This window comes from Procambarus clarkii, chromosome 13 (genome assembly GCF_040958095.1).
Source record: "Procambarus clarkii isolate CNS0578487 chromosome 13, FALCON_Pclarkii_2.0, whole genome shotgun sequence".
In the NCBI taxonomy this organism is placed as follows: Eukaryota; Metazoa; Arthropoda; class Malacostraca; order Decapoda; family Cambaridae; genus Procambarus; species Procambarus clarkii.
In genome coordinates, this window is record NC_091162.1 from 20,813,316 (window position 1) to 20,840,933 (window position 27,618).

Below are 27,618 nucleotides of genomic sequence, written 5' to 3' on the forward strand. Positions count from 1 at the left end.
TCCCTCCCTCCTCTCTACCTTTCCTTGGTCTTCCATCTTGCGTGTGGGCCGTGTTTCTCCTCCCTGGTCCACTGTTTACAAGTTTTAATACCTTATTTAATTTTTGCATTATCCTCATCCTTACTGACATTTCTCGTTTCTTGATAAATATTTCACTCTGGTCTCTCTCCTGTTCTTCCAACATGTTCCATTTGCCTTCCACCCACAAACGTGGTCTTTGTCTCTCCTCTCCTTCTTTGTCTCTCCTCTCCTTCTTTGTCTCTCCTCTCCTGCTTTGTCTCTCCTCTCCTTCTTTGTCTCTCCTCATGCTGTCACCCTCGACCTGTGGAATGGCCTTGATCTGGAGGGGAGGGAGGGAGGGCTCTTAAAGAGCTCTAAGAGCTCTTACTTGTGAGGCCAGCAGCACGAGGGACAGGGGGAGGGGGTGGGGGGGGGGGATACTGAGAGGGAAGAGAAAGACGAAATAAGCTTACTAAGTATAACCTTAGAGGTGGAAGAGGAGGGGGAAAATAACGAAGTAGGAATGGAACACAATTAGCAGAGTGTAATATATACGACCAGGATCCTGAGGAAGAAAGGTGATGGGGAGAGGAGGGGAGTGTGGGGGGGGGGGAGTGGCACCTTCTGGCTAGTGTGGAGGGGGGGGGGAGTGGCACCTTCTGGCTAGTGTGGAGGCCTGTGGTGAGATGCTCCAGGAAGGTGTGGAAACATTAAGGGTCTGGGTAGGCAGGTAGCATGGCTGGGCAGTCTGCTGATTACTGGTAAATGGCTCTTTGGCCGCCTCCTACACTTTCCCTTATTTTGAGCAATACAGCGAACACTTCCCAGTGACTTAAATCATCTCTAATGGTAAAGATCTGGGTTGAATTGGCATCTACCAGTTCAACGTACTCACTCGAGGAGTACTCCCTTCCGTTCCTTTACATGTGACCTCTGGTCCTACATCTCTTAGGGAATACGGTCCAATATGTGCAGGTGAACTCTCTCTTAACTTGAGTTTATAGCTGAGCCTCTGGCCACAGTTATGACGGTGGTGGTGGTGGTGTTGGCGGCGCCGCGTGTGGTGTGAGCACGCTCCCCACCCTGGCTGCTCCCCTACCATACAGTAATGTACAGGTGGGTGCTGAGGAAATGTGTAAATGTTTAAGAGCTGGTGTAAGTAAGGGGATGTGACAGTAGAGAGGGTGCAGGAGGCAGGTGTGTGAGAGTGTAAGAGGGGAGGCAGGTGTGTGAGAGTGTAAGAGGGGAGGCAGGTGTGTGAGTGTAAGGCAATATATGGCCGGGGGCCGGGAGAGGCCACACTAGGGACACAGCGCCTGGCTAACCAACTACTCCCACAACCCTGCCTCACCTCTCATCTTACCTTACTATTCATTTCTCCCCGTCTCCTTCCTTCCCATCTTGGCTGCCTACCTGGCTGCTTACCTTCCTGGCTGCCTGCTTACCTTCCTGCCTGTCTGGCTGCCTGCCTGTCTGGATGCCTGCCTGCCTGGATGCCTGCCTGCCTGCCTATAGGTAAATAAAATTTGTAAACGGAAAAGTTAAACAGTAAATGAAGAATTACTATTGGTCAAGATTTGCGAAGGAATGTATAATTTTCAGCGGGTGTTTAATGCACGGTGTAGGAAGGGAATAAGAAGGAAAGATGTGTGACAAGAGTGAGCGCTTAATATGGCGTCACTTGTGAACGCGGGTTGCTGGTCAACAGCCAGAGATTGTGAGCAAAATCACAGAAGCTTAGAAGAAAAGCAAAATGGAAATGTAGTATACACAGACTTCGCAAAGGCATTCAACACATGTGACCATGGAGTGGTAGCACACACAATGAGGTCATTGGGAATAACTGGTAAAGTAGGACGTTGGATACTCAGTTTCCTGTCGAACAGAACACAGAGAGTAACAGTCAACCATATAAAATATAGTCCAAGCGCAGTTAAAAGCTATGTACCTCAGGGTACAGTCCTTGAACCACTGCTTTTCCTTATTCTCATATCAGATATAGACAAAATTACAAGTCACAGCTTCGTGTCATCCTTTGCAGATGACAAAAAAATCAGCATGAAAATTACCTCTGCCGAAGACATTGAAAAATTACAAGCAGATACTAATAAAATTTTCGATTGGGCAGCAGAAAATAACATGATGTTTAACAGTGATAAATTCAGGTACTCAGGTACGGTAAAAATGAGGACCTTAGATATAATACAGGATACAAAACATAATTAAATCTGCCCATAGTAGGAAAACAGCATGTCAAATATTTGGGAATAATGATATCTGACGACCTAATGTTTAAGGAGCATAACCAAGCAAATATTGCGGCAGCCAGAAAAATGATAGGATGGATTACGAGAACTTTCAAATCCAGGGATCCCATCACAATGGTTGTACTCTTCAAATCACTTGTACTGTCCCGTCTTGAGTACTGCTCAGTACTCACTTTCCCCTTCAGAGCAGGAGAGATTGCTGAAATAGAGGGAATACAGAGAACATATACGGCACTCATAGACGCGATAAAGCACCTAAATTATTGGAATCGTCTCAAAGACAAATATACTCACTAGAAAGGAGACGAGAGAGATATCAAATAATATAGACGTGGAAAATACTGGAGGGACAGGTCCCAAATTTACACAGTAAAATAACAACATACTGGAGTGAACGATATGGAAGAAAATGCTGAATAGAACCAGTGAAGAGCAGAGGTGCCATAGGCACAATCAGAGAACACTGTATAAACATCAGAGGTCCGCGGTTGTTCAACGTCCTCCCAGCGATGATAAAAAATATTGCTGGAACAACCGTGGACATCTTCAAGAGAAAACCAGATTGTTTTCTAAAAACAATTCCGGACCAACCGGGCTGTGGTGGGTATGTGGGCCTGCGGGCCGCTCCAAGCAACAGCCTGTTGAACCAAACTCTCACAAGTCAAGGCCGGGCTTGGGTAATAGAGCAACTCGCAGGAGTTGATGAGTTGTAGAGTGGACCAGTTTGTAATTGTTTGACTCCTGTATTTTACTTCAGTAATGGTAAACTGAGAACAAATGCAGTGTTTCGCCTTTACAAACGTAAAGGATCACTATACACAAATATTTATATATAATATATATATATATATATATATATATATATATATATATATATATATATATAATATATATATATTTTATTTATATCAAGAAAATAAATGAGAAAATACAAATGTAAGTTGTGGAGAAGACAGGAATAACTTGTAAAGAGAGAGTACCCGCGCGGAGGAAGAGCCACACAGCACTCATTGTTTTCCTGCCCACAAGGGAATGTAAAGTGGACCAGACATTTGCATAATGCAAGGAAGGGCTAATGCACGCATTCCCACACTGCTGGGACTCGGACTCAGGCTGGGCCTGGGACACGGGCTGGGCCTGGGACACGGGCTGGGCCTGGGACACGGGCTGGGCCTGGGACACGGGCTGGGCCTGGGACACGGGCTGGGCCTGGGACTCGGGCTGGAACTGACTGGGGATAATACACAATAATGTGGCCAGGAGGCAGGCTGCTAGGGGAGACGTTACCCCTCACACGGTCTCGTCCTCTGACAATGCCCCCCTCCCCCCCCCCCCCTCTGTCTTTCTTTCCTTCTTTCTTTCCTTTTTTCTTTCCTTCTTTCTTTCCTTCTTTCTTTCTTTCCTTTCTTTCTTTCTTTCCTTCTTTCTTTCTTTCCTTCTTTCTTTCTTTCCTTCTTTCTTTCTTTCCTTCTTTCTTTCTTTCCTTCTTTCTTTCTTTCTTTCCTTCTTTCTTTCTTTCCTTCTTTCTTTCTTTCCTTCTTTCTTTCTTTCCTTCTTTCTTTCTTTCCTTCTTTCTTTCTTTCCTTCTTTCTTTCTTTCTTTCCTTCTTTCTTTCTTTCTTTCCTTCTTTTTTCCTTCTTTCCTTCTTTTTTCCTTCTTTCCTTCTTTTTCTTTCCTTCTTTTTTCCTTCTTTCCTTCTTTTTTCCTTCTTTCCTTCTTTTTTCCTTCTTTCCTTCTTTTTTCCTTCTTTCCTTCTTTTTCTTTCCTTCTTTTTTCCTTCTTTCCTTCTTTTTTCCTTCTTTCCTTTTCTTTCCTTCTTTTTTCCTTCTTTCCTTCTTTCCTTCTTTTTCGTTTCTTTTCTTTCCTTCTTTTTCTTTTCTTTCTTTCTTCTCCTCCCCCTCCTCCTCTCCCCCCCCCTCCCACTAGCTTATCACTAATCCAATGGAAAAAAGTCGAAGTTTCGGTCCGTCCTCTTATTCTTACCTTCGTCCCGCTCTTACCTTCGTCCCTCTCTTACCTTCGTCCCTCTCTTACCTTCGTCCCGCTCTTACCTTCGTCCCGCTCTTACCTTCGTCCCGCTCTTACCTTCGTCCCGCTCTTACCTTCGTCCCGCTCTTACCTTCGTCCCGCTCTTACCTTCGTACCATTCTTACCTTCGTCCCGCTCTTACCTTCGTCCCGCTCTTACCTTCGTCCCGCTCTTACCTTCGTACCATTCTTACCTTCGTCCTGCTCTTACCTTCGTCCCGCTCTTACCTTCGTCCCGCTCTTACCTTCGTCCCGCTCTTACCTTCGTACCATTCTTACCTTCGTCCCGCTCTTACCTTCGTCCCGCTCTTACCTTCGTCCCGCTCTTACCTTCGTACCATTCTTACCTTCGTCCCGCTCTTACCTTCGTCCCGCTCTTACCTTCGTCCCGCTCTTACCTTCGTCCCGCTCTTACCTTCGTCCCGCTCTTACCTTCGTACCATTCTTACCTTCGTACCATTCTTACCTTCGTCCCGCTCTTACCTTCGTCCCGCTCTTACCTTCGTCCCGCTCTTACCTTCGTACCATTCTTACCTTCGTCCCGCTCTTACCTTCGTACCATTCTTACCTTCGTCCCGCTCTTACCTTCGTCCCGCTCTTACCTTCGTCCCGCTCTTACCTTCGTACCATTCTTACCTTCGTCCCGCTCTTACCTTCGTCCCGCTCTTACCTTCGTCCCGCTCTTACCTTCGTCCCGCTCTTACCTTCGTCCCGCTCTTACCTTCGTACCATTCTTACCTTCGTCCCGCTCTTACCTTCGTCCCGCTCTTACCTTCGTCCCGCTCCTACCTTCGTCCCGCTCTTACCTTCGTCCCGCTCTTACCTTCGTCCCGCTCTTACCTTCGTACCATTCTTACCTTCGTCCCGCTCTTACCTTCGTCCCGCTCTTACCTTCGTCCCGCTCTTACCTTCGTCCCGCTCTTACCTTCGTCCCGCTCTTACCTTCGTCCCGCTCTTACCTTCGTACCATTCTTACCTTCGTCCCGCTCTTACCTTCGTCCCGCTCTTACCTTCGTCCCGCTCTTACCTTCGTCCCGCTCTTACCTTCGTACCATTCTTACCTTCGTCCCGCTCTTACCTTCGTCCCGCTCTTACCTTCGTCCCGCTCTTACCTTCGTCCCGCTCTTACCTTCGTCCCGCTCTTACCTTCGTCCCGCTCTTACCTTCGTACCATTCTTACCTTCGTCCCGCTCTTACCTTCGTCCCGCTCTTACCTTCGTACCATTCTTACCTTCGTCCCGCTCTTACCTTCGTACCATTCTTACCTTCGTCCCGCTCTTACCTTCGTCCCGCTCTTACCTTCGTCCCGCTCTTACCTTCGTACCATTCTTACCTTCGTCCCGCTCTTACCTTCGTCCCGCTCTTACCTTCGTCCCGCTCTTACCTTCGTCCCGCTCTTACCTTCGTACCATTCTTACCTTCGTCCCGCTCTTACCTTCGTCCCGCTCTTACCTTCGTCCCGCTCTTACCTTCGTCCCGCTCTTACCTTCGTCCCGCTCTTACCTTCGTCCCGCTTTTACCTTCGTACCATTCTTACCTTCGTCCCGCTCTTACCTTCGTCCCGCTCTTACCTTCGTCCCGCTCTTACCTTCGTCCCGCTCTTACCTTCGTCCCGCTCTTACCTTCGTCCCGCTCTTACCTTCGTCCCGCTCTTACCTTCGTACCATTCTTACCTTCGTCCCGCTCTTACCTTCTTTCTCTTACTTGTTCCTCGCCTCTCATGTCTCTTAAGGTATATATTTGGGTGTGCCATTGCTCTCTCTCACAGGACATGATAATGGTCCAGGAGGGACCGGAAGGTCGTCGTTCCTCCGTCTTGAGATGTGTGGTTTGGTCATCAGATCTTCAGCCTCGTTATTGTGACTCCTCCTCTACATTGGTTATCAGTTGTCCGCTCCAACGATTTCCGGCCGTCTTATCGTTCTGGACCGGAACGACAAGAGAGAGATTGAGCTGTATAGATGTCGTTCTGTTCCTACCTCTACTGAACAGCCTGTCCGTGTTCACATTGTTCACGGGTCTCGAGTTGACATGTTCATGTCACGCAAGGGTCATTTTCTTTCACTAGCATTATACAAAACATCTCTTATAGTTTTGATGCTTATCTTTTGCGGGTGAGGTTGAGGCAGGCTTGCTTGTATGTGTGTGTGTGTGTGTGTGTGTGTGTGTGTGTGTGTGTGTGTGTGTGGCAGTACCTGCTTGATGGAGTTCTGGGAGTTCTTCTACTCCCCAAGCCCGGCCCGAGGCCAGGCTCGACTTGTGAGTTTGGTCCACCAGGCTGTTGCTTGGAGCGGCCTGCAGGCCCACATATCCACAGCCCGGTTGGTCCGGCCGGTCACTGTTGAAACTTTGAGGCCACGTTAAATATTTTGTTTGATGAAGACTCGACGTTCTTTTATTTTATTTTAAACAAAGGGTATTCCGCTGTATTTAGTAATGTTTAAAGCGTTGCGCTGAAGCCGGAGTGTTGAGTCTTGTGGATGTAAGTGGCATTGTCTTGGTTATTCTGCCAGACTCTTCTGCCTCATTCACCAGTGTTTACAGTTTTGACTAAATACAACAGTTCTGATTTTATAAATGTTACGCTTCGAATTTTTGGTGTTAGGATACACTAGGTGCCTGCATCCTTCCCCTTGGTATTGAAGCACTTTCCTGGGCGTTGTCTCCTGCATTCTACTTCGGCAGGTTCGAATCTCCTCTTGTAAAGCCTTGTCATATAAATCCTTTACTCCCTCGTACCGTTTAAGTAAACCTTTCCCACAACATTTAAAAACATATATATTCCGGTGCCATATTTACTGATCGGTAAATATTTGGTTTACCGAGATTATTGTGTTTAAATATTACTGTTTACTGCTTTAAATTTACATACGTACGTGTGTGTGTGTGTGTCGAGGGGGGGGGGGGGGGTTTGGGGGGGGAGTAAAGAGGAAGGAGAGGCATTGGTGAAGGGAAGTATAGAAGTGGGAAATGCAGTGAGAAGTATGAAAGCAGGCGGGCTGTCCGCCTTGCTAACGGGGGCGTGCGGTTCATGTTCGTGCACACCCCGCCCACACGTGTTTTTTTTTTTGGGGGGGGGGGACGTGTGTGTACTCGCCTAGTTGTGCTTGCGGGGGTTGAGCTCTGGCTCTTTGGTCCCGCCTCTCAACTGTCAATCAACAGGTGTACAGGTTCCTGAGCCTATTGGGCTCTATCATATCTACATTTGAAACTGTGTATGGAGTCAGCCTCCACCACATCACTGCCTAATGCATTCCATCTGTTAACTACTCTGACACTGAAAATGTTTTTTCTAACGTCCCTGTGGCTAATTTGGGTACTCAGTTTCCACCTGTGTTCCCTTGTTCGCGTACCACCCGTGTTTAACAGTTTAACTTTATCTACCCTGTCAATTCCTCTGAGAATTTTGTAGGTAGTGATCATGTCTCCCCTTACTCTTATGTCTTCCAGTGTTGTGAGGTGCATTTCCCGCAGCCTTTCCTCGTAACTCATGCCTCTTAGTTCTGGGACCAGTCTAGTGGCATACCCCTGAACTTTTTCAAGCTTTCGCCTTGTGCTTGACAAGGTACGGGCTCCATGCTGGAGCCGCATACTCCAGGATTGGTCTTCATATGTGGTATTCAAAGTTCTGAATGATTCATTACACAGGTTCCTGAAGGCAGTTCTGATGTTAGCCAGCCTCGCATACGCTGCAGATGTTATTCTTTTAATGTGGGCTTCAGGAGACAGGTTTGGTGTGATATCAACTCTCAGATCTTTCTGTCCATTTCATGAAGGACTTCATCTCCCATTCTGTATCCTGTGTGTGGCCTCCTGTTTCCACTGCCTGGTTTCATTACCTTACATTTACTCGGGTTGAACCTTAGTAGCCATTTGTTGGACCATTCATTCAGTCAGTATGAGGTTACAAGATGACTTAGACAATCTTTCTCCGTCTTAATCCTCCTCATAATTTTTGCATCATCAGCAAAAATGAGAGGAGTGATTCTATACCATCTGGAAGATCATTTACATATATAAGAAACAGTATGGGTCCAAGGACTGAACCCTGCGGGACTCCACTGGGGGACGTCTCGCCAATCTGAGACCTCACCCCTCACACTGACTCGCTGTCTTCTGTTGCTTAGGCACTCCCTTATCTAATGCAGTACCTTACCTTTCACTCCTGCCTGCATCTCCAGCTTTCGCACTAGTCTCCAGTGTGGAACTGTGTCAAAGGCTTTCTGGCAATCCAAAAATATGCAGTCTGCCCACCCCTCTCTTTCTTGTCCGATGCTTGTTGCCTGATTGTAGAATTCAATTAATCCTGTGAGGCATGATTTGCCATACCTGAAACCATGTTAGTGTTGTCACAAAGTTCCTTCACTCCAGATGTTCCACTAGCTTTTTTCGCACAATTTTCTCCAATAACTTGCATGGTATGCAAGTTAGGGACACTGGCCTGTAGTTCAGTGCCTCCTGTCTATCCCCCTTTTTGTATATCGGGGCTACGTTCACCGTCTTCCAAATGTTTGGCAATTTACCTGTTACCAGTGATTTGTTATACACCACGGAGAGTGGCAGGCACAGTGCTTCTGCTCATTCCTTTAGTATTCATGGCGATATTCCATCCGGGCCTATAGCTTTTGTCACATCCAACTCCAGCAAAAGCTTCCTTACATCCCCACTGGTAATCTTAAACTCCTAGTGGTGCCTGGTTAACTATTTCTTCTCTTATCTCTGGAACTTCCCCTTGCTCCAATGTGAAGACTTCCTGGAATTTCCTGTTGAGTGCCTTGCGCACTTTTTTGTCGTTTGTAGTGAATCTGTCTGCCTCTATCTTCAGTTTCATTACCTGTTCCTTCACTGTTGTTTTTCTCCTGATGTGGCTGTGCAGTAATTTGGGTTGTCTTAGCCTTACTTGCTATGTCGTTTTCATATTGCCCTTCTGCCTCGCTTCTCACCCTGACGTATTCATTCCTGGCTCTCTGGTATCCTTCTCTGCTCTCGGGTATCCTGTTATTTCTATAGTTTGTCCATGCTCTTTTACTTACTTGCTTAGCTAGCTTACTTCTCTGATTAAACCATGGGTTTCTTATCTGCGTTTCATTTTTTACCTTTTGGGCCGGGATAAACTTTTCTGCTGCCTCCTTACATTTCTGTGTGGTGTATTCCATCATGTCTTGGGCCGTCTTTCCCCTTAGCTCTGTTTCCCATGTTATATCCGTTAGGAAATTTCTCATCTCATAGTTTCCCCTACGGAATGCTAGCCTTTTTTTCTTTCGGTTCCCTTTCTCGAGTTCTTTAACCCTTCTTCGACCAGATACTCAAATGTCAGTACGCTCTGATCGTTCATTCCTACTGGGGCCTCAAAGTCAATTTCCCTCACGTCGGAGTCATTCAGAGTGAATACTAGGTCGAGTCTCGCTGGTTCATCGTTTCCCCTCACTTTTGTGGGTACTCTGACATGCTGCTTATAAAGTTTCTTGTTGCCACCTCCAGTAGTCTAGCTTGCCATGTTTCCTCTCCTCCGTGCGGTTCCTTGTTCTCCCAGTCTATCCTTCTGTGATTGAAGTCACCTATGATGAGCAGATGGGATCGAATTCTGCAGGCAGCAGAGGCTGCCCTCTCAATTATATTGTTAACTTCCATGTTGTTTCTATCATACTCTTGCCTGGGTCTTCTGTCGTTTGGTGGAGGGTTATATATCACTGCTACTACTACTCTTGGTCCTCCCATCGTCATGGTGCCTGTTACGTAGTCTCTAAACCCTTCACAGCCTAAGATAACCTTCTCCTTGAAACTCCAGTCCTTTCTCATGAGTAGGGCCACTCCACCTCCTCCCCTACCCTCCCTCTCTTTCCTTATTACAGTGTATTCCTGGGGGAACACCACATTTGTTATGATTCCTGAGAGTTTTGTTTCCGTGTTTACTTTACATCTAGGGTTTACTTCTTGTGCTCTTTCCCTAAGTTCACTCGCCTTACTTGTAATCCCATCAATGTTTGAGTACATCACCTTTAAGCCGATTCTTTTCTGTCCATCCTCAGTTTCTGTTGGTTCCACTGGAGTAGGTAAACATGGAGGGTCTGGGATGGGGAGGGGGAAGGGTGGGCCCTGGGTTGTGAGGGGGGGACTGAGAATGAGGGGAACCTGGGTTGTGAGGGGCTTGGAGGATCTGGTTTGGAGAGGATAGGGGCGAAGGGAGGGCCTGGAGGGGTGGGGGAGAAAGGAGGGCTTAGGGGGGGGGGGAGAAAGGGGGGCTTGGGGGGGGCAGGAGAGGAGGGTGGGCTTGGGGGAGGGGGTGAGGGAGAAAGGAGGGCTTAAGGAGGAGGGGGAGAAGGGAGGAGATAGTGGGGTGGAGGAGCGTAGGGGCTGGGGCAGGTAGGGCCTCTATTGGTACCTGTATTCACCTAATTGTATTCACCTAGTTGTGTTTGCGGGGGGTTGAGCTTTGCTCTTTCGGCCCGCCTCTCGACTGTCAATCAACTGTTTACTAACTACATTCTTGGAGTAATCTTGCAGAAATCTTTCAAACATTGGGTCCTCTTAACATTTCGATGGTGTTCCACACCCTGATGGCTTGGTGCTGCAGTCTGATGTTTAGTGGCTGTATGTTCAGGAGTTCATGGAGCTCCTGGATTGTCTGATCATATGGTGGACGGTGTTTTGCTGCTCTCCTTAGCGCCTTATTTTGTACTGCTTGCAGTTTCTGCATGTTAGTTTTCTTTATGGTGTGTAGTGGTACTGGGGGATACTCTAGATGCGGCCGAACTAGAGCCTTATATAGGTGGATCTGAATGTTTATACTGAGGCTTCGGAATCTCCTCAGTTTTCCTAAGGCTGCTTTGGCTTTGTTTAGTCGGTCCCTTACATGAGTTTGTATCCCTGTTCTATTTATCATGAGTCCCAGTATTCTGCCTACCTCCGCATATTGGATCGGATAGTTGTCAAGGAAAATGGGGTCCGGGTTTCTTTCCGCAATGTGTATTATCTAAAACTTTTGTTTGTTGGTGCTAATTTTCCATTGCTTCTCGAAGTTGTTTGAGTTCAATTGGTGCCTTGGTCTTGTCGGCTAGTAGCGGCTTTGATGGTCTATGCGTTGTGTGACACTTTGTACTATCACTACACACTGACGTTTCTCCGTATCACTTTGATGTCCAGAGATATGACTACTTTTTTGAGGAGCGCGGCCCCACACCTGTTCCCTGTCCCCACGCCCTGACTGATGTGACTGTCCCCACGCCCTGACTGATGTGACTGTGCCACCCAGACTGTGTGTTCATGTGTGTGCACGTGCCCGTGCTCGTACGACCCCTTCAGTCTTTGATCTTCAGCTGTTTTTTTTTCCTTTGCCATGCTCCTTTTATCATTTAGTTCCCCCTTGATGAAGATGACAATGCTTTATTTTGCTATAGTTAACTTTCTTTTTCTCTGCTCGAATTATATGCTAATGTTTAGACTCGCATTCATTCACAATACCATTATTTTATGCACAAAATTCTTGAGCTTGTATTTTTATAATGATAGCCTAATTTAATATTATGAGTTAATTTGAATTATTATTTTGTAGATAATTTAATGCAGACTTACTTTTGTCAGCTTCCAAATTACTTTGGCAATGTTATATTTTATTTGCTTGCTTATGTTCACTTTTTATTTTGCTTCCCTACAGCCGTGCCTGATGTGACCAAAGCCTGGGAAGGTAATACGCTGCCCCCTCTTAGTGTGGTGGTGGAGGTGGCGGATGGTTGTTGGTTAGTGTGGTGGTGGTGGTAGTCTTGGGTGCTTGTTGGTTTATGTGGTGGTGGTGGTGGGAGCTTAATGTGGTGACTGGGTTTGTGTGAGTGGCAGTAAGAGTGTGTTAGTGTCGCCATGAACCTTACCTTACCATGTACATGTACTGTACATGTAAGCTACAGCACCACTACTACGGGTCTCCACCTTGTCAACCCCTGCAGGGGACTGACTGCTTGGTACCCCTAAACCGCTTCGCTTTTATTTTTAAATCTGTCGTAATTATTCTAAAAGTTTCCTTCACACTGGAGTCTTCCTTTCTGAAGCGATGATGCTCATAGTCCGCCACACTTCATTTCGTGATGGTGATTTTCCTGTGTAGGTCAGAAGGTGTAGTGACCTATTTGGTAGTTATGGTGGTAATGGCCCGGGCAGTAACCACTTATTGTGTTGGGTCCAGTGTGTGTATATTGGCTTTATCGCTGTCGTCGTGGGACGTGATCAACTGTGATGGACTCATCAGTTGCTGGAGTGATGCTGTGAGGTGAGGAGCAGTCACCATGGTTATGGTGTACGGTGTTGGTCTGGTGGACACTCACCTAGTGTCTCACTCTCAGGAGGCCATGGTGACTCTCAGGAGGCCATGGTGACTCTCAGGAGGCCATGGTGACTCTCAGGAGGCCATGGTGACTCTCAGGAGGCCATGGTGACTCTCAGGAGGCCATGGTGACTCTCAGGAGGCCATGGTGACTCTCAGGAGGCCACGGTGACTCTCAGGAGGCCACGGTGACTCTCAGGAGGCCACGATGACTCTCAGGAGGCCACGGTGACTCTCAGGAGGCCACGGTGACTCTCAGGAGGCCATGGTGACTCTCAGGAGGCCATGGTGACTCTCAGGAGGCCATGGTGACTCAGGAGGCCATGGTGACTCTCAGGAGGCCATGGTGACTCTCAGGAGGCCATGGTGACTCTCAGGAGGCCATGGTGACTCTCAGGAGGCCATGGTGACTCTCAGGAGGCCACGGTGACTCTCAGGAGGCCACGATGACTCTCAGGAGGCCACGGTGACTCTCAGGAGGCCACGGTGACTCACAGGAGGCCACGGTGACTCTCAGGAGGCCACGGTGACTCTCAGGAGGCCATGGTGACTCTCAGGAGGCCATGGTGACTCTCAGGAGGCCATGGTGACTCTCAGGAGGCCATGGTGACTCTCAGGAGGCCACGGTGACTCTCAGGAGGCCACGGTGACTCTCAGGAGGCCACGGTGACTCTCAGGAGGCCACGGTGACTCAGGAGGCCACGGTGACTCTCAGGAGGCCACGGTGACTCTCAGGAGGCCACGGTGACTCTCAGGAGGCCATGGTGACTCTCAGGAGGCCATGGTGACTCAGGAGGCCACGGTGACTCTCAGGAGGCCATGGTGACTCTCAGGAGGCCATGGTGACTCAGGAGGCCACAGTTTTTTCTTGAATCCCACTTTTGTTCTGGCAATATTTCTTATCCTTGCTGTGAGGCTACTGAACAACCGTGGAGCTGTGATGGTCAGTGTTCCCTGGGTACCGTCCTGGGCGAGTCTCGCACCGTCGACACCACGTGTGGGGCGTCTATCTGGTCTGGTCCTGGCACACTCCACCACATCTGGCCACTCGGGAATATTCTGCACCACAGATGGTGATGTTATCCTCCAGGGACACAGCATTCTTGGGGGTAAATTACTTAATGTCTTCAGGTGATAGCTCTTTGACAAGTAATTTACAGCTCGTAGATGTGATGAGCGTTCCCACATGTGTGTGGTCCAGGCCAGTGACCCTGGCCAACCACAGCTCTTTGGATCGCACTCTACATATAGTTATTAATTATAATAAGAGTACCTGGCTATTACCTGTTTACTCTAACGCCACCCCCCCCCAATTAGAGGTACAGCCCCTACTTCCCCCCCCCCCCCTCCCTCACGAGAGGTGTAGCCCACACCTTCCCTCCTGAAGGAGTAATGTCTCCAGCAGGTACATATCACGGCTCCTACACTGCAGCGTTGCTCGATAGTAATAACGGCACCTTCCTCACCCAGCGCCCCCCTACCCCTCCCACCACACCACCTCCCCTAACACCACCTTCACGGCCGGCCGGCATAACCAGTGCAGAGGTCCGTAAAACAATTATGGGTTTCCAGAACAAGGCGCCGGGCAACAGCAAGATAAATAAGATGATAATATCCAACCTTCCAGTGACTGCACTCCATCAATACACATGTATAATAAATGCAGCTCTTGCATCTGGACTATTCCCCACATACTTCAAGAATGCCACAATAAGATTAATCCCTAAGCCAGGTAAACCCCCAACCCAAACTGAAAACTACAGGCCAATTTCCCTCCCCGAAGTACCAGGCAAAATATTCGAAAAAATAATGAGAGACTTGTGAAGTACAGTACATGGCAGAGGAAGAGAAGTATAACACCAGGCAGCATGGGTTTAGACACCGCAGAGGGGCCCATACAGCTATAGCCCTGATCTACCAGCATATAGCAGAGGGGCCCATACAGCTATAGCCCTGATCTACCAGCATATAGCAGAGGGGCCCATACAGCTATAGCCCTGATCTACCAGCATATAGCAGAGGGGCCCATACAGCTATAGCCCTGATCTACCAGCATATAGCCAACGCAGTGTCGAAAAAAGATCGGTGTAATATAGTGCTTAGAGACGTTTCGAAAGCCTTCGACAAAGTGTGGCACACAGGCCTAGTGTGCCACGGAAGCACCTCAAGGTAGGCCTAAAATATAAGATATCTGAACTAGGACTTCCTGAGATATTTACTGCTACTCTCTGCAGCTTTATAGACAATAGAACTGCTAGGCTTAATATCAGCAGCTACTTGGGTGACGTAATTGAACTGAAAAGTGGAGTACCACAAGGAAGCTGCCTCTCCCCCACTCTATTCAACATATATACAGCTGACCTACCCCAACATGGAGAATACATCACATACGCTGACGATGTCTCCCAATAATATGCCAACCGGGACCATCGAAGCCGCTACTAGCCAACATGACCAAGGCAGCAATTGAACTTATAAACTACTTTGAGAAGCAATGGAAAATCACACACTCACAGCTCCCTGACAAGAGGGAGCCAGCTTAGCTTAGCTGTCAACACCCACACATCGTGTCAGCAAGGCGGACAGCCCGCCTGCTTTCATACCTCTCACTGTATTTCCCACATCTATACTTACCTTCACCTATGCCTCTCCTTCCTCTTTACTCCCACAAAAAAAAGAGGGTGAGAGGGTGGGGGCTTGACCCACCGATGGGGGAGGTGTCCTGGTGGAGTAGCAGCCGCGGGGTGGTGGTGGTCCGGGCTCGGGGCTCCTGGGCTCTCCTCTCTCCCCTTGCCTTACCTTCCACTTTCCTCATCACTGTTATTGATTTTACTATAAAAAATTTAACAACGATAGTGTAAGTAATGCAAATGGTGGTGGTATTAACAGTCTGCTATATCTGCCTGTCATATTAATTAATTGGTTGTAGCAATAATAATAATTACGGGAGCAGAAAGCAACACGCAGATACATTGATCTCTCTTAATATTGTGTTTGGACTGGGTGCCTTAACTGTGCCGTGTTAGTGAGGGCTGCACGGTGATTATAAGGTGGGCGTGACACGCGTCGTGGTGGGTGTGTAATCTCCGGTAATTAATGGTACTGGCTCACTGTGTGTACTCACCTAGTTGTGCTTGCGGGGGTTGAGCTCTGGCTCTTTGGTCCCGCCTCTCAACTGTCGGGGGACACTCACTCTCAACTCAACCGCCCACCAAGACAGACACAGACACACACACACACACACACACACACACACACACACACACACACACACACACACACACACACACACACACACACACACACACACACACTCACTCCGTGTGTGTGTGTGTGTGTGTGTGTGTGTGTGTGTGTGTGTGTGTGTGTGTGTGTGTGTGTGTGTCTGTCTTGGTGGGCGGGAGCGCTCCTTGCCAGATATTAACAGGGGAGTGTACTTACATAATTGTGTGTTTGTAGGGTTGGGCTTTGGCTCTTTGGTCCCGTCTTACCGTGAGGGGGTTTCGAGGAGCAACGTCCCTGCGGCTTTGTCTCTGATCAGGCCTCCTGGATGGTGGTCTAATCGAGCTGACTGTTAGACGCCGCTGCTCGCAATCTGACGTATGGATCACAGGCTGGTTGATCAGGTATCTTTTGGAAGTGTTTAGTGTAGAGTACAGTGTGAAAGCCACCATTTGTGTCCTATACTATTGTATCTAGGATACCTACAGGAATGTCATCTGCCTGCCTACACTACATGGGTTACATTCATTATTAAGGCCTATTTTAACCTACGTTACAATTTGGGAATAATAGCAATCTGGCTTCACGTGACACTATAAAGTTACGGATTGACTGACATTCCGTAACTTTAGTGTCCATAATACCATTATGGACACTATAGAGACACTTTATAGTGTCCATAATACCATTCTGCTGTTGTTGCCGCTTTTCCGCTTTCTCCTTTCCCACGGCAATTGGGTGTGGCATCCCAAGGCTACAAGACGGATGATAATGCATTTTAGTGCCGTTGGAACACTAAAGTGTTACATCACAAGTCAAGCCTGGCCTCGGGCCGGGCTCGGGGAGTAGAACAACTGCCAGAACCCACTCCAGGTATGCTCCAAGTATGCTCCAGTAGACACACTCTTTATAGTCCATGTCAAGAAGGCGCACCTCCTGAGCCCTGATGGTAGCATGTGTAGCCAAGTAGATGGTGTTGCTGTGGTTCAACCCTTTGTTGTCCTGTTGACTCATTTTTACATGGACACCTACGAACAGAAAGTCCTTGTTGACATGTGTTTAAGACAGTGTATCTGCTGTAGACACGTTGACGACATATTTCTGCTGGTACCTGGTAGTGAGCTCTTGCTACAGCTCAAGGAAGCACTTGAGCGACGTTCCCAGCTAAGGTTCACCTACAAGATGGAGGGAGGGAATTATGAGGCGAGAGCGCCAAGCCATTACCACTATATAACACTTGGAATGGTCCAGGATAAGGAGTTGGTAGCAGAGTGTGGTTAGATGGAGCGTGGAGGTGAGCTGTGGTTCCTTGACACAACAGTCTGGGGGAAGGAATGGAAGCTTTCACGCTGCACGCTACACTAAGAGGACCAACGTGCCCCTGACTATGAAGGTTGATACCTCCAAACATCAAGACACATCTTGGAGTCATATACATTCAAAGAATAATAATAATGTTTCGGGGTTGATGGAAGACGACGGAACAATACCTGCAGTTTAAGGTGTCTGGTGGCGCTCAGATGATACTAATAGTTGTGAGCAGGTCAGCAGGAGCCAGGAGGAGGAGCCGGACCAGCACACTAGGTACTCCCAAGCACACGCCTTACACCACTGCACCACGATGTGCTACAAAAGTAACGTAACCCGACATTGAAGATACTCGTCCAGGGGTCCCGAGGCAGCCACCTCATACCAAATCAGGTGTCTCACTAGCTCACAGTCAAGTTGCTCTCACAAATCGAGCCTGGCCTCGGGCCGGGCTTGGGGAGTAGAAGAACTCCCAGAATCCCATCAACCAGGTATCAACCAGGTATGAAATCAGGGTTTCACACATTACCCGCGTGTTACATTACGTGGATAGCATATCGTGGTCCTGTGGTTCATGGCGCGTGCTTGGGAGCATTCAGTGTGCGGGTTCGAATCCTCCTCGTGGCTCCTACCGATTTTCACATTGATACCTCACGCTAATATGAATTCTTTGTGCTGTGATATTAGTAGTAATTAATTGCAATACGTTTGCATTTAATATTGGTAATGTGTTCCAAGAATGTTTTTATCAGTAATGCATAATATTCATACACGTTTGTTCCCACCAGCAATGTTAATTGATTTATGTTTTACAAGTAGTAGAGGCGAAGTGTCCCGGTCAGACAATGTTGGAATTGATTACCTTGGTTATCTTGCGATGTTTTCGGGGCTCAGCGTCCGGGCGGCCCGGTCCTCGACCAGGCCTGCTGGTTGCTGGACTGGTCAAGCAGGCTGTGTTGTGGTGCGTGGGGGCCGGCGCACATTAAACGCCTCCCCGTACCCTTAATAAAAGCAAGAAAGCAATACAAGTGTGTACTGGGAGGACTGGCCAGCCATCTGGGGGAAGAGTTCAATGGAACAACCCCACTTACACAACTTGAGTCCCACCAAAGTTTCTCCAATTGTCTTAGTATTGTCTTAGTATTGTCTTAGTATTGTCTTAGTATTGTCTTAGTATTGTCTTAGTGTTGTCTTAGTATTGTCTTAGTGTTGTCTTAGTGTTGTCTTAGTGTTGTCTTAGTGTTGTCTTAGTGTTGTCTTAGTGTTGTCTTAGTGTTGTCTTAGTGTTGTCTTAGTATTGTCTTAGTATTGTCTTAGTATTGTCTTAGTATTGTCTTAGTATTCTCTTAGTATTGTCTTAGTATTGTCTTAGTATTGTCTTAGTATTGTCTTAGTATTGTCTTAGTATTGTCTTAGTATTTTCTAGGTATTGTCTAGGTATTGTCTTACTTCCATTGAGTTAGTATACTTCATTTATTATGCACCCCATACCCATCTTGTGGGCGATTTTCTTAAAGTTTCTTGTTTCTTATTTTCGATCTGTATGTTTTTATCTGTAGATTGTTAAAGATTTCTCTGACTGTTGTTCCCTGTAAGTGTCTCGCCTTCTTCCCCTTCGTCTGTCTTGCCGTCTGCTTCCTTCTCATGGAACTCCTCTTTATTTATTTGTTTATTTAATTGATAAGCTTACTACGGCCTCCTTACCCCCCCCCCCACCCCCTCTCGTCTTTATTGTTCTCTCCTTCCTCTGACGTGACCAGTTCCTCCTCATCTTGGTGGTGACGTCGTCGGCCAGATGCTATAATGACTTCTGTCCCGTATTCCTTTGAAAATATAAGATGTTATATTTTCAAAGGAATACGGGACAAGGACTCGGTCAGACCGCCTCGTTGGAAGTAACGACCAATTCAAAGATCTTTGAATAATAATGTCAGAAGATGCAGGCGATGAGTCACAATAATGTGGCTAAAGTAAGTTGAGCAGACAACACACTAGAAGGTGAAGGGACGACGACGTTTTGGTCCGTCCTGGACCATTCTCAAGTCGATCGACTTGAGAATGGTCCAGGACGGACCGAAACGTCGTCGTCCCTTCACCTTCTAGTGTGTGGTCTGGTCATCATACTTTAGCCACGTTATTGTGACTCGTCGCCTGCAAGAGGAACTAAACTAACCTTCCTAGGCCTAATATAGTACATATTTGTGCTATACTAGGCCTAGGAATATTTAAGTTAGTTTTTTAGCCTCATTTTTTCGGACTATTAAGTAAATAGTAAAAAGTTGTACTATCTAATTGCTTAGTACGTCAATGTGTGTACTATGGTGCACATATATACAAAAACTACTATCTAAACAGTAAGAATTGTTGGATTAAGCCCTGAACAAGTTTTGGGTCTTCACACACGCCTTTTCAAGGAAAGTAAGACAGGAGAAGTAGAGAATACACAGAGAACCTTTACTGCCCCGTCTACAATCAGGGAATCGTAAAGTATTGGGGACGCCCCATGTCACGCCAACCTGTCCTAATATAGCGTCGCATTTTGACGTACACGCTACCTAGGGCCAAAAATTGTCGGACTAGAAAATGGAAGCTGTTCGTGAAATTTACGTACTGTCTTGTTTTCTGTTTTGGATCCTTTGGTTACGGTAAGGGCTCTTTAGTAAGATAGTTTCTTGGTGTTGGGAAACCTTAGGAGGACGGGCTTGTCACTCATTGCACTTCTTGAAGGAGAGATGTACTCTCTCATTTCGAGAGATTTGGAAAGTACTGAAACTCATGTTCTAGAGCCGCTGGAGATATGACAGAGAAAGTCTGGCTTCCATGAGCACAATCAGAGATCACTGTGTAAAGATCAAAAGTCCGCCATTCTTCAGCCCCCTGCCAACAAATATGAGAAATGTTGCTGGAACAACGGTGGAAGCTTTCAAATGGGAATTCGACAAGTTTGTGTGGATTACCGGATCAGCCAGACTCTAGTGGCAATCCCCAGGGAAGCCTGACCTCGGACCAAGCTTAGAGTAGAAAAACCTGGAAATCCTGGCGAGATAATCCACGCCGCCGCGGCCACTTGACGCCCATCACCGTCCCCCGAGGAAAGAAGCGAATGTCGCTCAAGAAATGTGTCATTAATAATATGTGCTTTAACCCAAGACTTGCTCCGTTACTGGTGATAATGGCCCGACGGGGCTCGCCGGAACGTCGCCACATGCCTCCCACGTGTGTGGGCGGGTTACCTGTTTCCAGGCACCTTATTGTGGCAGTATCAACAAACAGGTATTTTATCTGTCACTGGTAGAGAACATAGCAGCAGTAATCACTGATAGAGGATGCGAGGAAAATATGTAAAGCAGTAGTGACAAAGAATGATGAAACATGTTTGTAGTGTTAACAACTGTAAAGAGGAGCCGACTCTGCTTGTGGTACATCTACTCAGTACATCATTCGAGTTAGTCATTGCCAGTATGGTCTGGTATTGGTATAATATCTACTCTTCAATATTGCTCGACATGCAGCTCTCCTGTGACAGTTGCTAGTTTGCCGTGTGTAAAGTGCCACAACAAATATAAATGTACTTACTGTACATTTGCCTGGTAAATAACCAACCATTTGCCAAACATGCCTGGTAAATAACTCAGGGTTTTCCTTAAAACACAATCTTGCAGGATTTCATATATACAAAAAATTAAGTTGTCTTGGAGAATAGTGAGCGGAGGGCACTCGCCTAGTTGTGCTTGCGGGGGTTGAGCTGCGGCTCTTCGGTCCCGCCTCTCACCTGTGGGCTCCAGAACAGTGCATCATCGACAATTTTATACCATGGTGCACTGTATTTGAAACCCAACCCAGGCTGGATGGATTTTACGATAAAACCAATTTTGTTTTACCAAATCTGGTGATAAGGTGTTAATCTTGCCTGGAGCAGCGCGAATGAAGACAATTGGTGAAGAGATTTACGAAGGGAGTGAAAAGGCTTCTAAAAATATAAACTCGGAATAAAACTGGAAACAATGAATTCTGACTGGAGAAGTTTTGATTCAGAAAGTTGATGAACTTTCTAATTGGGAAATCAGCCCGTTCGCTTGATTTGCCACTTGATTTGATTAAAAATATATATATATCCAGCCTCTTAACCTAGCCAGGGGACGCACGAACCCAAGCAACCCACCTACGAGTCCGGTCCATAGGAAAAGTAGATATTTCAGAGCCGTGACTTTCCATAGGTTACATTTGAAAACACAAACACACACACACACACACACACACACACACACACACACACACACACACACACACACACACACACACACACACAGTGTATTAAACTTTGAGTACCTGGTAGAGCTAGGAATTATCCCCTTCCAAAATGAACTAGGAAACAAAAGGCTGGCATACCGAAAGGGGAACTATGAGGAGATGAGACGTTTCCTAAGGGATATACCATGGGACACAGACCTCAGAGTTAAGTCTGTACAAGATATGATGGACTATGTCACCCAAAAGTGTTAGGAGGCAGTAAACAGGTTCATCCCGGCTCAAAGGGAAAAATCCGAGAAGCAAAAGAAGAATCCATGGTATAATAGGGCATGTATGGAAGCAAAGGGACTGAACAAAAGGGCGTTACCGTGAGGTGCTTCCGGGGCTTAGCGTCCCCGCGGCGTGGAGGAACTTCCGGAATAACAGAACACCAGAGAGCAGAGAGCGATACCAGAGAACCAGGAAGGAGTATGTTAGGGTGAGAAGAGAAGCAGAGAAAAAATATGAAAATGATGTAGCAAACAAAGCCAAGACCGAACCAAAGCTACTCCATTGTCACATCAGGAGGAAAACAGTGAAATAACAGGTAATGAAACTTAGAACAGACGAGGATAGGTATACAGAGAATGACAGAGTTGTGTGAAGAACTCAGCAACAGGTTCCAGAAGGTCTTCACAAAAGAACAAGGTGAGGTCACTGTGCTAGGAGAAAGGGAAGTAAACCAGGCGGCCTTGGAAGGGTTCGAAATTACGAGTGAAGAGGTACAGAGACACCTGCTGGATCTGGATGTTAGAAAGGCTGTTGGTCCAGACGGGATCTCACCATGGGTACTGAAAGAGTGTGCAGAGGCACTTTACTTGCCACTCTCCATAGTGTATAGTAGGTCACTGGAGACGGGAGACCTACCAGAAATATGGAAGACGGCGAATGTGGTCCCAATATACAAAAAGGGCGACAGACAAGAGGCACTGAACTACAGGCCAGTATCCTTGACTTGTATACCATGCAAGGTGATGAAGATCGCGAGAAAAACCATAGTAACACATCTGGAGAGAAGGGACTTCGTGAAAAATCGCCAACATGGATTCAGGGAGGGTAAATCTTGTCTTTCAGGCTTAATAGAATTCTACGATCAGGTGACAAAGATTAAGCAAGACAGAGAAGGATGGGCGCACTGCATTTTTTTTTGGACTGTCGGAATGCCTTTGACACAGTACCGCATAAAAGGCTGATGCATAAGCTGGAGAAACAGGCATGAGTAACTGGTAGGGCGCTCCAGTGGATAAGGGAATACCTAAGCAATAGGAAGCAGAGAGAAACAGGGAGGGGTGAGACCTCAGATTGGCGTGAAGTCACCAGTGGAATCCCACAGGGCTCTGTACTCGGATATATCCGGTTTCTGATATACGTAAATGATCTCCCAGAGGGTATAGACTCATTCCTCTCAATGTTTGCGGACGATGCCATAATTGTGAGAAGGATTAAGACAGAGGAGGACTGCTTGAGGCTTCAAGAAGACCTAGACAAACTGCAGGAATGGTCGAACAAATGGTTGTTAGAGTTTAACCCAAGCAATTGTAATGTAATGAAGATAGGTGTAGGGAGCAGGAGACCAGATACAAGGTATCATTTGGGAGATGAAATTCTTCAAGGGTCAGAGAAAGAGAGAAAGACCTGGGGGTTGATATCACGCCAGACCTGTCCCCTGAAGCTCGTATCAATAGGATAACATCAGCGGCATATGCCAGGTTGGCTAACATAAGAACGGCCTTTAGAAACTTGTGTAAGGAATGTTTCAGAACATTATATACCACATATGTCAGACCAATTCTGGAGTATGCAGCCCCAGCATGGAGTCCATATCTAGTTAAGGATAAGACTAAACTGGAAAAGGTTCAAAGGTTTGCCACCAGACTAGTACCCGAGCTGAGAGGTATGAGCTACGAGGAGAGACTATGGGAATTAAAAGTCACTTCGCTGGAAGACAGAAGAGTTAGGGAGGACATGATCACCACATTCAAGATTCTGAAGGGAATTGATAGGGTAGATAAAGACAGGCTATTTAACACAAGGGGCACACGCACTAGGGGACACAGGTGGAAACTGAGTGCCCAAATGAGCCACAGAGATATTAGAAAGAACTTTTTTAGTGTCAGTGGTTGACAAATGGAATGCATTAGGAAGTGATGTGGTGGAGGCTAACTCCATACACAGTTTCAAGTGTAGATATGATAGAGCCCAATAGGCTCAGGAATCTGTACACCTGTTGATTGACAGTTGAGAGGCGGGACCAAAGAGCCAGAGCTCAACCCCCGCAAACACAACTAGGTGAGTACACACACGTACGTGCGCACGCGCGCGCAGAGCTAGCTATTAGTTAAGAGAACGGGTTTGGTACCATTAGTGATGGGAGTGGGAGGAAGTAGTAGCACCCTCAACACGCCAGTATAAGGGGCCCACTGGTGTGAGCTTCCTGTACACTCTACCCCTCTTGTGTTGCCTCCGTCATCCTCATTATTACACGCCTATTATTATATACTTTATATTATATACTTTATATTATATATTAATTTATATTATTAGTATTTCAATTACTTCAATTCTTGGTTGATTTTATACATAACTCTGTCTTACTGTTTTTCTGTCAGAACCGTTGGTTATGCGGGAGAGATATATAATAATTTACACGTGGAAAATAGTAGAGGGGCTGGTCCCAAACCTGCACACAGAAATATAATAACATGAGACCAGGAGGCATGACAGGATATGCAGAATACCTCCGTTAAAGAGCAGAGGAGCAACAGGTTCTCTGAGAGAACTCTATCAACATCAGAGGCCCGAGACTGTTCAACAAGCTTCCACTACACATAAGGGACATAACTGGCCGACCCCTCAGGTGTTCATGAGAGAACTGGATAAACACCTCCTTAGTATACCTGATCAACAAGGCTGTTTTTTATACGTCAGGCTGCGAGCAGCCGCGTCCAACAGCCTGGTTGACCAGTCCAGCAACGAGGAGTCCTGGTTCCAGGTGCGCAGGTACGGCAAAAATGAGGATCTGAAACGTAATACAGGGTACAAAACACAATCGAATCTGCCCATAGTAGGAAAAAAGCATGTCAAGAATTTGGGAATAATGATGTCCGACGACCTAACGTTTAGGGAGCATAACCTAGCAAATATTGCGTCAGCCAGAAAAAAATGATAGGATGGATTTCGAGGACTTTCAAATCCAGGGATCCCATCACAATGGTTGTACTCTTCAAGTCTCTTGTGTTGTCCCGTCTCGAGTACTGCTCAGTACTCACTTCCCCCCTCAGAGCAGGAGAGATTGCTGAAATAGAGGGAATACAGAGAACATAAACGCGATAAAGCACCTAAATTATTGGGATTGTCTCAAAGCTCTCCAAATGTACTCACTAGAAAAGAGACGAGAGAGATACCAAATAATATACACATGGAAATTCCTGAGGATCAGGTCCCAAATCCACACAGTAAAATATCATTGTACTGGAGTGAATGGAAGAAAATGCAGAATAGAACCAGTGAAGAGCAGAGGTGCCATAGGCACAATCAGAGAACACTATAAACATCAGAGGTCCGCGGTTGTTCAACGTCCTTCCGGCGACTGAAAGAAATATTGCCGGAACAACCGTGGACATCTTCAAGAGAAATCTAGACCGTTTTTTAAAAAACGATGCCGGACCAACCGGGCTGTGGTGGGTATGTGGGCCTGCGGGCCGCTCCAAGCAACAGCCTGGTGGACCAAACTCTCACAAGTCAAGCCTGGCCTCGGGCCGGGCTTGGGGAGTAGAAGAATTCCCAGAACCCCATCAACCAGGTTGAGGACCGGGGCCACGGGGTCGCTAAGCCCCGAAACCATCTCAAGGTAACCACAAGGTAAGGTATTATACCCGGGATGTGGTTGTCACATAGTGCTGGGGTATTATACCCGGGATGTGGCTGTCGGGTAGTGCTGGGTATTATACCCGGGATGTGGCTGTCGGGTAGTGCTGGGGTATTATACCCGGGATGTGGCTGTCGGGTAGTGCTGGGGTATTATACCCGGGATGTGGCTGTCGGGTAGTGCTGGGGTATTATACCCGGGATGTGGCTGTAGCGTAGTCCTTGGGTATTATACCCGGGATGTGGCTGTAGCGTAGTGCTGGGGTGTTATACCCGGGATGTGGCTGTAGCGTAGTGCTGGGGTATTATACCCGGGATGTGGCTGTAGCGTAGTCCTTGGGTATTATACCCGGGATGTGGCCGTAGCGTAGTGCTGGGGTATTATACCCGGGATGTGGTTGTAGCGTAGTGCTGGGGTATTATACCCGGGATGTGGCTGTAGCGTAGTGCTGGGGTATTATACCCGGGATGTGGTTGTAGCGTAGTCCTGGGGTGTTATACCCGGGATGTGGCTGTAGCGTAGTGCTGGGGTATTATACCCGGGATGTGGCTGTAGCGTAGTCCTGGGGTATTATACCCGGGATGTGGCTGTAGCGTAGTGCTGGGGTATTATACCCGGGATGTGGCTGTAGCGTAGTGCTGGGGTATTATACCCGGGATGTGGCTGTAGCGTAGTGCTGGGGTATTATACCCGGGATGTGGTTGTAACGTAGTGCTGGGGTATTATACCCGGGATGTGGCTGTAGCGTAGTGCTGGGGTATTATACCCGGGATGTGGCTGTAGCGTAGTCCTGGGGTATTATACCCGGCATGTGGCTGTAGCGTAGTCCTGGGGTATTATACCCGGGATGTGGCTGTAGCGTAGTGCTGGGGTATTATACCCGGGATGTGGCTGTAGCGTAGTGCTGGGGTATTATACCCAGGATGTGGCTGTAGCGTAGTGCTGGGGTATTATACCCGGGATGTGGCTGTAGCGTAGTCCTGGGGTATTATACCCGGGATGTGGCTGTAGCGTAGTCCTGGGGTATTATACCCGGGATGTGGCTGTAGCGTAGTCCTGGGGTATTATACCCGGGATGTGGCTGTAGCGTAGTCCTGGGGTATTATACCCGGGATGTGGCTGTAGCGTAGTCCTGGGGTATTATACCCGGGATGTGGCTGTAGCGTAGTCCTGGGGTATTATACCCGGGATGTGGCTGTAGCGTAGTCCTGGGGTATTATACCCGGGATGTGGCTGTAGCGTAGTCCTGGGGTATTATACCCGGGATGTGGCTGTAGCGTAGTCCTGGGGTGTTATACCCGGGATGTGGCTGTAGCGTAGTCCTGGGGTATTATACCCGGGATGTGGCTGTAGCGTAGTGCTGGGGTATTATACCCGGGATGTGGCTGTAGCGTAGTCCTGGGGTATTATACCCGGGATGTGGCTGTAGCGTAGTCCTGGGGTGTTATACCCGGGATGTGGCTGTAGCGTAGTCCTGGGGTATTATACCCGGGATGTGGCTGTAGCGTAGTCCTGGGGTATTATACCCGGGATGTGGCTGTAGCGTAGTCCTGGGGTGTTATACCCGGGATGTGGCTGTAGCGTAGTCCTGGGGTATTATACCCGGGATGTGGCTGTAGCGTAGTCCTGGGGTGTTATACCCGGGATGTGGCTGTAGCGTAGTCCTGGGGTATTATACCCGGGATGTGGCTGTAGCGTAGTCCTGGGGTATTATACCCGGGATGTGGCTGTAGCGTAGTCCTGGGGTGTTATACCCGGGATGTGGCTGTAGCGTAGTCCTGGGGTATTATACCCGGGATGTGGCTGTAGCGTAGTCCTGGGGTGTTATACCCGGGATGTGGCTGTAGCGTAGTCCTGGGGTATTATACCCGGGATGTGGCTGTAGCGTAGTCCTGGGGTGTTATACCCGGGATGTGGCTGTAGCGTAGTCCTGGGGTGTTATACCCGGGATGTGGCTGTAGCGTAGTCCTGGGGTGTTATACCCGGGATGTGGCTGTAGCGTAGTCCTGGGGTATTATACCCGGGATGTGGCTGTAGTGTAGTGCTGGGGTATTATACCCAGGATGTGGCTGTAGTGTAGTGCTGGGGTATTATACCCGGGATGTGGCTGTAGCGTAGTGCTGGGGTATTATACCCGGGATGTGGCTGTAGCGTAGTCCTGGGGTGTTATACCCGGGATGTGGCTGTAGCGTAGTCCTGGGGTATTATACCCGGGATGTGGCTGTAGCGTAGTCCTGGGGTATTATACCCGGGATGTGGCTGTAGCGTAGTCCTGGGGTATTATACCCGGGATGTGGCTGTAGCGTAGTGCTGGGGTATTAT

General features: G+C 47.6%; 1 protein-coding gene across 5 annotated transcripts in view; it reads left to right on the forward strand.

Annotated features, from left to right (window-relative positions):
- Positions 1–27,618, forward strand: part of LOC138349599 (synapse-associated protein of 47 kDa-like) — a 185,295-nt gene that overhangs the window by 138,068 nt on the left and 19,609 nt on the right. For 4 of the 5 annotated variants that reach the window (XM_069323775.1, XM_069323777.1, XM_069323776.1 and 1 more), the window contains one exon: positions 11,949–11,978. The exons of the other annotated variant lie outside the window; for it this stretch is intronic. In XM_069323775.1, coding sequence (XP_069179876.1) covers positions 11,949–11,978 — 30 coding nt within the window. The remainder of the gene's footprint in view (positions 1–11,948; positions 11,979–27,618) is intronic. 5 annotated transcript variants of the gene reach the window in all.